The sequence below is a fragment of the Paramisgurnus dabryanus genome, chromosome 10 (assembly GCF_030506205.2).
Source record: "Paramisgurnus dabryanus chromosome 10, PD_genome_1.1, whole genome shotgun sequence".
Lineage (NCBI taxonomy): Eukaryota > Metazoa > Chordata > Actinopteri > Cypriniformes > Cobitidae > Paramisgurnus > Paramisgurnus dabryanus.
In genome coordinates, this window is record NC_133346.1 from 12,311,870 (window position 1) to 12,324,139 (window position 12,270).

Consider the following 12,270-nt stretch of genomic DNA (forward strand, 5'->3'; position numbering starts at 1 on the left):
TTTAGGGCCCTATTTTAACGATCTAAGCGCATTGTCTAAAGCGCACAGCGCAACGTCTAAATGGGCGTGTCCGAATCCACTTTTGCTAATTTAACGACGGGAAAAATGGTTTTTGCGCCGAGCGCATGGTCGAAAAGGGTAGGTCCTATTGTAATGGGAGTATTTTGGGCGTAACGTGCAGTAAACCAATGAGAGTCTCAGCTCTCATCCCCTTTAAAAGCCAGTTGCGCTGGTGCTATGTCTAATCCCTATTTAGATGACGGACTTTGTAAACTGAAAAACTAAGCGGAGGAAGAAGATCCCTAGTTTAAGATTAATGTTAAATAATTGTGTTGTTTTTCACTTGTATTGAAATTGTTCTTTTTTTATTAAAACCTTTAAAACCCGTTTTCTTTTAGTCATGGAAGTAAAAAGCAGGCTTGTAATTGCTTTAAATGTATGGCTATCCAATATCATCAAAAAATAATTTACAAGTATGTAAGATAAGGTTTGTACTCTAAAAATACTTTATTTGTAACAAACAGGAGATAAAGAATTTACAAACGGCTCTCCTCACGTTTCAGCACTTTGGACAGCGGTTTTTTTTTAGCAAAGAGTTTTTTTAAGCATTACTTAAAAATGTTTCTCATCTCATCATATCCACAGGTACAGAGTCATCATATACAATAAATCCGTGAGGTAGCATTAAAAAAAACATTTAAAAACAGATACATTTGTTAAAAGCAAAGCATTTATTTACTTACCAGGCTGTAGGTGAAGCAGCTCTTTGTGCCTTCTAACGTCTCATAATTAGTCCTCATTTATGTCCAAGAGACTCAATAATAATCTTTTACATTCAATCCTTTAATCTTTCATATTTAAAAGCATTTTTGTGCTGCTGCGCATTCATGTACCTTGTGATAAGCAAACCCGCGTAGCCCTCCCGTTTATAGGCGCATACTAATGCGCTCTTTAAATAACATAAAACACATTGCGCCATTGACTTTAGACTTTAGACCAGGTTTTTGTTGGTCAATGGCGTAGTCTATTTTAGTTGCCTCAAAATAGCAACGCGCCAACAATGCGCCTGAACACACCTCGTTTTCAGACCAGAACGCCCATGGGCGCAAAAGGGGGCGCAAATGCATTTGCTATTTAAACAACGCGGCGCTAAACGTGAAAATTAGGGTGGAAACTAGCGAAAGACACTTGCGTCGCGCATTGCGCTGCATTGCGCCGGGTGTAAGATAGAGCCCTTAATCACCCAAGAGCCCCATGTGGATGGTCTGGTAATTCACTTATTCTGAGGGATTCTCTTTCTTTTTTTCTTTCTTTCTGTCTTTTCTTTTTCATTCATTCTCTCTCTCTCTCTCTCTCTCTCTCTCTCTCTCTCTCTCTTTCTTTCTCTTTCTTTATTTCTTTCTTATTTCTTTTTTCCCTTTCTTTTTTTCTTTATTTCTTCCTTCCTTACATTCTGTCTTTCTTTTTGTTCTGCTTCTTTATCTTTTTCCTTCTCTTTCTTTATTTTCTTTCTTTCCTTCTTTCTCTCCTTCTTTCTTTCCTTCTTTCTTTAATTCATTCTTTCCTTCTTTCTTCTTTCTTTCCTTCTTTTTTTCATTAATTCTTTCCTTCTTTCTTCTCTTCTCTTCTCTTCTCTTCTCTTCTCTTCTTTCTTTCCTTCTTTGTTTCCTTCTTTCTCTCCTTCTTTCTTCCTTTTTACTTCCCTCTATCACTCACTCTCTTTTTGCTCTTTCGTCTATTGATTCTGTTAATTGTTATTTTCTCAGGACTGGATCTTCAGACAGCTGTGTGAGACGACCACTCCCCTCCACACTCAGCTGCTTCCTTTAATTGATGTTTACATTAACTCCATCCTGACCCCTGCTTCCAAGACCAACCCCGAGGCCACCAACCAGCCAATCACAGAGCAGGAGATCCTTAATGTTTTCCAGGGTTTGGTCGGGGTGGGTGAAGCATGCATTATCTTTTTGATCACATTGACTGCAAACATCGCAAAATCACCAGAGAGAAAGTTATAAAATCAAGTCACTGCAGCGATATTGCATGTTAGAGTCTCAGAACTGTGATAAATGACTGCCCTGCGGTAACAAAAAATGAGCCGACTCAAATCAGTGGGAAGATATTATTGGATATTATAAGGATATTTTTAGACAAACGACATCTGCTTATTGCAATATGTGCAAGTTGTGTGTATCTGAAAATTTCAGAGGCTTAATTTCTGCATCTATCACAAAACACTTTAAAACAAATGATGTTTAATAGTATGAAAGATGTGTACTGGGTGATCTGTGTGATACATTAAGTCAGTGATACTGCATACATTCGCTATACATACCATTTTCAGTTCTGTACAATATAAATCAAGCCCAATTTTCCCAGTACCCTGTATTTAACCTCAGTTTGACCTCTCTCTTTATCTTTCTCTCTCTAACAGGGTGATGGAGGGAAAGTTCGTTCTCAATACACAATCACCACCCAGTTGCTCATTCTTTACTACATCCTGTCTTATGAAGAGGCTCTGCTTGCCAATACAAAGGCACTAGGTACCCACTAAACCCCTAACACATCATTGTGTTACATTTTGTTTTAGTAACCTATTGAGTTGATAGCATACTTAAGTATGCATATGATTTTCAATGAATGATCCAAGGTGTTTTACCAGATGATTATGTATTATACAAATAAAAACATAAATGGCTACATTGCCATTTAAATTGTAACCACCATAATATAATATTACTCATATCGCCATGGACCAATTGCTTTGTTATGGTACTCTGACGATGACGTCAGACTTGCCCCAATCACCTGCCGTTTAAGTGCTCGCTTTGGAGGCCTCTCATCAGTTATTAAAGCGGTTACCCTTCACTGTTTACGCACACAGTCCTTCCCAGACTGCTGTGCTTATTTAATCTCTCTTTCTCTCTTCTCTTCTATCATTCTGGAGTAATGACGCCCTTTGGCTGTGCTAATGAACTGAATACAATGAAAAATCACCTGTACATGGGCCACACCACAGAGGCCTATTTTTAACAAACAGCCTGATAACCAACGTTCCCTTTTTTCCAGCACTGATGCAGAAGAAGCCGAAATCCTATTCTGCAGCTCTTATGGACCAGATACCCATCAAATATCTCATCCGCCAGGCACAGGGACTACAGCAGGAGCTGGGAGGTAAAGTACATCTATTTAAAATAGACCAATGTTAAAAGAGTCTTTGTTTTTTTGTTGTTGCATTTTAATTCTCCATGATCATAATTCAGAGATAATTTGTAATCCATTGTGTGAAAAGATTGAATTCAATGAGGGAAATCAAACTTTGATGCTTCAAATCTCATCATCACCCTGGATTTCACAAACAGGGTCACATTTAGTCATTCTTCAACCCTCCTTCTGACTACTGAATGTAATTGATCTCTTTCCTGATTGGTTAATCAATTTGCAGGCTTTCTCTTACTTAACTTCATTTAGTACCAACTTTCAACATCCTGCAATGTTTTTTTTAAACAGTTCACATGTATCATGGGGACATTTTAAAATTTAATTAAAATAATTGAAAATTCTTATTTAATATATATTGAAATTTTACATTGGTATTGGCAAGTATATTTATACTTGTAATTTAAACTTTTTTTATTTATTCAAGTGAGTCTAAAACCTTTGACTGCGTGTAACTAGTTCATATTTACATTTATTTATTTATTTGGCATTCACTTTTATTCACTGTGACTAACAGTGCATTCCATCAATATATTTTTATATCAGTATGTGGCGCTCAAACCCATGACCTCTAAAGTGCTAACTTAAAGGGATAGTTCACCCAAAAATGAAAATAATGTCATTAATGACTCACCCTCATTTAGTTTCAAACTTGTAAGACCTCGGACCTTCGGAAACATAGTTTAAAGGAGCATTTCACCCGTAGAAACATTAATCTTTATTGAAAGTGTGTCATATTTGTAGTCGAAATGTAACATACATTTAGAATTTGGTGCCTATTTGACAGAGAAAAGGGTTGTTTGTAGTCTCACTCCCTCAACAAAGACATTGCACTTCCTTCTTTCAGTGATGCAAAATGATGATTTTTACATCATTGAAAGAAGGAAGTGCAACACTGAAATCTGTATTTCTCCTGTCTCAGCGGCAACTGAGGAAATGATGCATGACCATTCAAAAACATGACTGGGGTTCTAACTATACAAAGCTTAATGCAAATGGGTGAAGTGTCCCTTTAAGATGTTTTAGATTTAGTCCGAGAGCTTGTTGACCCTTCATTGAAAATCTATGTACGGTTTACTGTCCATGTCCAGAAAGGTAATAAAAACATCATCAAAGTAGTCCATGTCACATCAGTGGGTCAGTTAGAATGTGTTGAAGCATCGAAAATACATTTTGGTCCAAAAATAACAAAAATTACGACTTTATTCAGCATTGTCTTTTCTGCCGCGTCTGTTGTAAAGTGCATGCGCGAGACTAAAGTCACGTGACTGCAGTGACGCGGATGATGTACGAAGCGCTGACGTGTTATCTGGTGCGCCCCAGCTGTTTTTTTTTTTTTTTTTTAAGCGCCCGGGCTTCGTTTACAGTCTGAGGGAGACGTACGCTGTAAGTTTGAAAAAAAAAATCGCAAACATGTCTGAGGATAACACTGCAGTCACAGACTTTAGTCTCGCGCATTTGCTTTATAACAGACGCAGAAAAAGACAAAACTGAATTAAGTCGTAATTTTGTTATTTTTGGACCAAAATGTATTTTCGATGCTTCAACACATTCTAACTGACCCACTGATGTCACGTGGACTACTTTAATGATGTTTTTATTACCTTTCTGGACATGGACAGTATACCGTACATAGATTTTCAATGAATGGAGGTCTTATGAGTTTGGAATGACATGAGGGTGAGTCATTAATGACATTATTTTCATTTTTGGGTGAACTATCCCTTTAATGCTTTATTAGTTGATCTGCATGAACTGATAAGGTATAATACTCACTATCCCTTTTATCCCCAGGCTTACACTCTGCCTTGCTGCGTCTGTTGGCCACAAACTATCCACATCTGTGTATGGTGGAGGACTGGATTAGTGAAGAGGAAGTGACTGGTACTCTGCCCTTACTGAGGAAGATGCTGCTAACCTCCTCATCCTGCAAATACTCACAGACACAGCTACGAGAAGGTACAGACACACGCAAATCCCTGTTAAACTATGTTGGGATGTACTGTAGGTCTATGTTTTCTCGTTCTCCAGAAAAATAAATAAATAAACAAACAGTTCAGGTGGATTCTGCCAAGTGATTAACACATCTCTGTCTGCTGTATGACATACTTGTCAAGTAAATATCTCAACACAGTTAACTGAATAACTCCACACAGAGAGAGGCTCACGAAGGGCTGTCGGCGCTGTAGGAAATCGCAGGCGTTTATTATGGTGCATGATATGAATAGCTTGACCTTTATTGAGTGTGACTCAGTTTTGCACCTGTGGAGTGATGGGCCTGAAGGTGTTTGTGTATTTGTACATTGCTGCTCTGATAGACTTGTTTCTGTACTGGGTTTTAGTGTCAGATAATCAATCCTTGCGCTTTTGCTTTTTCTGTGGCTCGGATTACTCGCTTTAATAATCGGCGTGGTGTGCATTTTTTCAGCCTTTTTTTCTTGCAGATGTTTTTTTATTGTTGCTACAAGAAGAATTGATCCAACAGCTTATTCAGTAAATAACTTTCATTCAATTACTGAGATTAATAATTATGTTAATTTGAACTACAATTGTTTATTCAAAGAAAAGGAAATATTTTGTCGATTTCTAAAGTCGCTTGTCTTTTTAATGTCTATTGAATTGTTGACCTGCCTTGATATAAAACGTCAGCTGTCTTTAATTTATCTTCATTTGTTGGCATTCCCCGCAATATTTATATAAAGGATCATTTGTCATTATTTCATTAAAGGAATACTCCACTTTCATAAAAAAAATTACTAACCCTCATGTCATCGCTGGTGTTTATGTCTTTCTTTGTTCAGTTGAGAATATTTTTTTTTTTTAGTACTTTTACAACCACAACTTCTTGTCCATTTTAAAGCAACACTATGTAGTTTCCATGTAAAAATGACTTACAGCTCCCCCATGTGGTTGAAAAGAGCAACACTGCCTGGTATCAGACACTCTTCTGCAGGCAGGGAGAGGGGCGGGGCTGTGTTTCCTACCCTCCACCGCCACTTTCAGAGTGTGCTTGTAGCAGCTAGGAGGCTGCTCAGGTTGCAGCAACAGTACAATTCATCCAGTTAAGAGTTGTTCTATCACTGAAATAATTTTAGAGACATTATTTAGAGGTTAAAAAACTACATAGTGTTGCTTTAAGCAATAAACTGACACAAATACATTAATTAGTATTATTCCACATACAACAACGTCGAACGGTCCTCTTTCTCCACACTTGTAAACACTGGAGAATTAGTTTTGTATACGTAACGTGTGACCTTTCGATGTGATTACGTAATAAGTAAGGCCGCGCTGGCGCGTCACAAGGCCATTGCAAGACGAGTAGTTATGGTTTAAAAGTACATATTTTTTATTCATTTATTGCCGAAAATGACGAGAGTTCACCAGATAAGACACTTATGCCTCAGTTGGGATCGTTTAGAGCACTTTAACTATTTCCTCGCCATTGACGAGTTATCTCGTCAATCCGCAATACCGCTATTATCCACCATGTGGTGCACTTCCGCAACTTATAAACCCAGAAGTGTCGCCCTAGGGCAAACTGCTGTATGTCCATGTATGTTTTAAGGATTACTCTGCATCTGATCTCTATCAAAAGTCCTTTACAAAAATTGAATTATCTCACATTTTTGCTCAAAATTGGGTGTTTTTGAAGAAAACTTCCCATATTTGAGAGGTGATAATAAGAACTAATGAAGGTAGGATAAAACATTTTTTTTTTTTTTTTGAAAGTCGAGGGTCTGTTCTTTCATTAAATATATTATAGAGCATTTTCTGGGAGGCATTAAACTTTGTAAAAATCATGAAAAGTGCTGGTGGGGAAAGAATTATAACTAAACTGTTGAGGTCCAATAAAGTCAATTATACGGAGAAATGTTTTCCTCAAAAAACATAATTTCTTCTCGATTGAACAAAAAAAACATAAACATCTTGGATGACATGGGTGTGAATAAATAACCTGAATAATTTTTTATGAAAGTGGAATATTCCTTTAAAGCACCAGTGTGTAGATTTTTAGCTGCATCTAGTGGTGAGACTGTGAATTGCAGCCAACGGCTCAGTCCACAGCTCACCCCTCCCTTCCCAAACGCATAGTGAAGCTACGGTAGCCACCACAGGACAAACATGTCTGAGACAAATTATATTGAATTTCTGTCAAGAGATCCGCCTAAAAGTTACTCAATGCACCTTTAATTATTCTATGTTAGTCTACATAGTCTAACATCTGCAGTATGTATGCATTGTCATGAGGAGTAATCGCTCATTTATTTCTTTTAGCTTTCCAGAACATTCTCCCTGCTGGTCCCAGATTGCTTCGTATCCTGGAGCACTTGACGCTCCTCTCCGCAGGAGATCTCATCCCATACGCGGAGGCTCTGACCGCCAACATGGGCCTGCTCCTGGAGGACGCTGTCTCTCGCAGGATCCAACAAACCATCAACAAACTCTGGATGGTACTTAATACAGTCATGCCACGCAGGTGAGGTTTCTCAACACACTGTGGTGGTACGCTCTGCTGAATGTCTTTAAAACACACGTTAATCCACCGTGTCTCCTCCTGTCTGTTAGGCTGTGGGTGATGACTGTGAATGCTTTGCAGCCCTCGGTGAAGCTCCTCAGACAGCAGAAATACACTCAGAACGATCTGATGGTCGACCCTCTCATTGTCCTGCGCTGTGATCCCAGAGTCTTTAGGTATTATCTGATATGTTTAATGCTGAAACTGTAAAATAACTAATAAAATCATTTAAGACTGGTATTTATGCAAAGTATACTCTTCATGCTTGTTTGTGTGTACTTTTCCAGGTGTCCACCATTGATGGACATCACACTTCACATGCTGAACGGGTACCTGCTGGCATCCAAGGCCTACCTGAACGCCCACTTAAAGGAGACGGCCGAATTTGAGCGGCAGGGTCACACAGTCTCGAACCTCGGCCTCGGCGGACAGCCAGATGCACCCGAGGTCACCAGAGAGGAGCTGAAGAACGCTCTCCTGGCTGCACAGGTAGACACACACACCCTAAATCCCAGACAAAAGGAATGAGAAAACACAAGCTAATACCTTAATTGGCACGTTTGTGTTTTTAGGACAGTGCAGCGGTGCAGATCTTGTTGGAGGTGTGTCTGCCGTCCCCTCAGGAGGAGCTGCAGCTGGGAGGAGCAGACAGTCTGCTGAAGAGAGTTCAATCTGCTCCAGGTATTCCCGTGCGGGTGCAGACAGGGGACGGGCGGGGGGCCCAGGGGGTGCGCGAGGGTGAGAGCGGACTGCTCAGCGACCTGAGGGAGGTGCAGTGTCTCATCTGCTGTCTGCTGCACCAAATGTTCATCGCAGACCCCAACATTGCCAAACTAGTGCACTTCCAGGTAACCAAGTCACGGAGTTAATTAACTAAGTCATACCTCATGACAGTTGAAAGATCAACAAGTTTTGAACAACATGAATATATTTCTTAACATGTAGTTTCTGGATACATTTCTGCAGGGTTATCCACAGGCTCTGCTCCCTTTAACCGTCGCAGGAATTCCTTCCATGCACATTTGTCTTGACTTTATCCCAGAACTCCTGGCACAGCCCCAGCTGGAGAAACAGGTGATCTACCATCCAGATTATCACTCAACACAGCTGGCACTCCAAATACACATTTCACTATAACACCATGTGTTTCAAAAACTCTGTGTGATACCAAAGGTGCATTTTTGGGCATAGTGTGCCGGTTCCGAATGTTCCGAAAAGGCTGTAAATGTTAACAACTTAAGCTTGTACATATTTCAGTGCTCGATAATAAACACAAACTGTTAGACGAGAGTAAAACGGTAAGCTAGATAATGAGAGGATGAATTGAACTATTGTTGAAAATCACAGACACATGGTGTGAGCCCTCGGGGTCGACCTCTGGGCTCAATGCTAATGGGAGTTTTGTTTTGTCTGGCACAGATCTTCGCCATAGAGCTGTTGTCCCATCTGTGCACCCAGTACGCCCTTCCCAAATCTCTTAGCGTGGCACGTCTCGCCGTCAGCGTGATGGGTACCCTCCTTACAGGTAAACTCTTTTCATTTCATTTATTACATTTATGCATTTGGCAAACGCTTTTATTCAAAGCGACTTACAGTGCATTACAAGGTATACTTTTTTGTTCCTTGGGTTTGAACCCATGACCTGTGTGTTGCTAACGCAGTGCTCTAGCACTGAGCTATACAGTTTGATTTTCCATTCTTAATTTATTAGGGTTGGCATTTTAATAAAAAAGTGTCTAAAAATAACATTTTTCCTTTCTTTGCTGAAAATCAAAGTTCTTCACCTGTTATCTTTGTGCACGGTGCCCTCTGCTGGTCGTTTTTGATCTCTCATGATGAAAAACGTTTATCAATTATGCATCAAGCATCCATTTATTATGCTTTAATGAATGGATTACCAGAGGAGTCTTGAGCACTGTTAAATCTTGCAATTTCCTGTGCTGTGCCATACGTCATTAATGTTTTATTGCGATGTGCGCCAACAACTTCCCTCAAGCAAAACCTTGTTTTATGTCATGATACGTCATGAAGTGACCAATGTGTTCTGCATCTTTCACAGTGCTGACACGTGCCAAGCGCTTTGCATTTTTCATGCCGACACTGCCGTGCCTGGTTGCGTTTTGCGAGGCGTTTCCTCCGCTCTTCGATGATGTCATGTCTCTGCTGGTGCAGGTGGGACAGGTGGCCGCTGCCGATGTCACCACTAAGACCAGAGATATCGACCCTATCATTGCCAGTGGGTGGATTCTTATCTTACTTATTTGTTTAAATTTTTTTTAAAGCTAATGACATATTTTTTAGCATGGGGACGAGTTTAAAAATTGTAATAATTTTTGTATGGCTGTTATTGTAAAATACCCCAGAAACCAGAAATGACTAGAACTTATATGCTTATGTGTGACCCTGCCTGTGTCATTTTTTTGTGATTCACTGTTTTCTACATAAAATAATTATGTTAAAATATAACCTTGATTTCTTTAATATTAAAGGAATATTCAACTTTTTTTGAAAATATGCTTATTTCCAGCTCCCCTAGAGTTAAACATTTGATTTTTATCGTTTTGGTATCCATTCAGCTGAACTCCGGGTCAGGCGCGAGCACTTTTAGCATAGCTTAGCACAATCCATTGAATCTGATTAGACCATTAGCATCACACTAAAAAATAACCACGAGTTTTTATATGTCATCTGTGTTTATATACCTCTATCGTTTTTGACCCCGTCATTCCAAACTTACATGATGCAATTGAATATTTGGGTTACCTGTTAGTTTACTTAAAAATTCTCTTGTATTAAGGGCTCCAGTATCTGAGAGAGAAGCCACAGGAAATGGCATCATCAGAATCCAAATTCTCTCTACCCAAGAGATCTGCCAAAGAGCTGGGCGGAGCCGACCCTGACGTACAGCTGTGCTATCGGATAGAAGCAACGTTCATGGATATCATCAACTCCAGCACGCAGGCACTGTGACAGATTCAAACATGTCCTGGTGAAACTCGAGAGAGAGGTTTGATTGAGAGCTTTAAATGGGTTCATGTTACAGAGTCATAGAAATGTGCTTGTGAATCAACAGTGCATTATGATGATTGATTTCTTGCAGCTGTTGCATGTAGCCATGGAAAAATTTGGTTTCAATTCACTCCACTCAAAGTTCAGTTCACTCATTGATTTCTAGATAGGTTTTCAGGTTTGACATGCCAATGCCATAAGGGATTAAAACATCTGGAATAAAGTTAATAAATGATAGGCTTGTTTTTTTGATAAGGGGGTTTAGAAGTAAAATGTATTTCTATTCGAAAGGTCAAAATCATGCAGTAGCATTTATAAAAGAAGAACAAGATGCATTTTAAAATATTGATTGGAGTTTGTTAGAATGCCAACTAGGCTAAATAAGCAGTTAATAAACTGTTAAAGGTAAAAGCTTTCTTTTGGGAAATCTTGTGAATTGGACATATTATCTTCTTTTTACTACTTTAAAGAATAGTTCACCCAAAAATGAAACTTTTGTCAATTACAAATGAAGATTTTTGTAAAATGTTTGTAACCAAACAGATCTGGGGCCCTTATTGACTCACATTGTATTATTAGATCTGCTTTGTTACAAACATTGTTTAAAATATCTTCATTTGTGTTCATCAGAACAAATACATTTATACAGGTTTTGTAACAACTTGAGGGTGAGTTGTTTCATTTTTGGGTGAACTATCTCTTTAAGGGTTTGACCAATTTAGATGAAAAGCGGTTGCTTTAGATTTAGTAGATATTTTTCTAAATAGTGTATAGCTTGTAAGTTGTGTTTTTGAGGGTGTGATGTTCGTGTCCATGGCACTTACCTGTACAAGTGATATTATTGGTCTGTTTTCTAGACCAGCATTTATATTTTCTCCGCTCAACAGGTTTCTTAAAGTGTCATGCCATGGTTTTGTAAACATGTCAATCTGAAGTCTTGAACATTTGTATTAAAACATCTTTTTGAAAAGTCTCGGCGTACTCAGTTTTTTTTTTCAAACTATTTCGCTTTGAAAACACAGCTAACATCATTTTTATGTGTTTTTCACATATAATCATCCTATATAACGTAAAAAACATTCTGTGAAAATATAACCTTGTTATCTTTTATATTAACTGAGAAAGGTCATGTCAAAGATTGAAATTAATGACTGAAATCAAACGATGATGCTCCAGATCTTATAATAAGATTATAAGACTTTAGTTTGGATTTTATAGATAGGGTCCCATTTCTCAGTATAGCCAGAATTTGAAAAGAAAAATTTCAAAAAGGCATATAACAAAATATTCATGATTACCTAAAGTCAGTGGATGGCATATATGTAACATATCCCTGAAATCCATGTGGGGGCGCTCTTGTCACATGAGAAAAATCACATTTGGGCCCAACAGTAAGAGAGTGCAGCGTACATATGGAAACATTTTCAATTACATGATCAATGTTAGCTAATCACCTGCTATTTTTGCTCCCGTACAATGGGTTTTTAAGTTTAGAAGCTTTGGAAAATGGTATGATTTTATTT

General features: G+C 38.6%; 1 protein-coding gene across 2 annotated transcripts in view; it reads left to right on the forward strand.

Moving 5' to 3' along the window:
- The window catches only part of ints2 (integrator complex subunit 2), a 32,447-nt gene extending 20,735 nt beyond the window's left edge, over positions 1-11,712 (forward strand). For both annotated transcript variants that reach the window (XM_065258515.1, XM_065258511.1), the window contains exons 14-25: positions 1,767-1,943; positions 2,435-2,543; positions 3,070-3,174; positions 5,014-5,178; positions 7,498-7,699; positions 7,789-7,914; positions 8,026-8,227; positions 8,311-8,586; positions 8,705-8,812; positions 9,158-9,263; positions 9,798-9,974; positions 10,536-11,712. In XM_065258515.1, coding sequence (XP_065114587.1) covers positions 1,767-1,943; positions 2,435-2,543; positions 3,070-3,174; positions 5,014-5,178; positions 7,498-7,699; positions 7,789-7,914; positions 8,026-8,227; positions 8,311-8,586; positions 8,705-8,812; positions 9,158-9,263; positions 9,798-9,974; positions 10,536-10,708 — 1,926 coding nt within the window. In that variant the 3' untranslated portion in view covers positions 10,709-11,712. The remainder of the gene's footprint in view (positions 1-1,766; positions 1,944-2,434; positions 2,544-3,069; positions 3,175-5,013; positions 5,179-7,497; positions 7,700-7,788; positions 7,915-8,025; positions 8,228-8,310; positions 8,587-8,704; positions 8,813-9,157; positions 9,264-9,797; positions 9,975-10,535) is intronic.
- Positions 11,713-12,270: the final 558 nt, after the last annotated feature.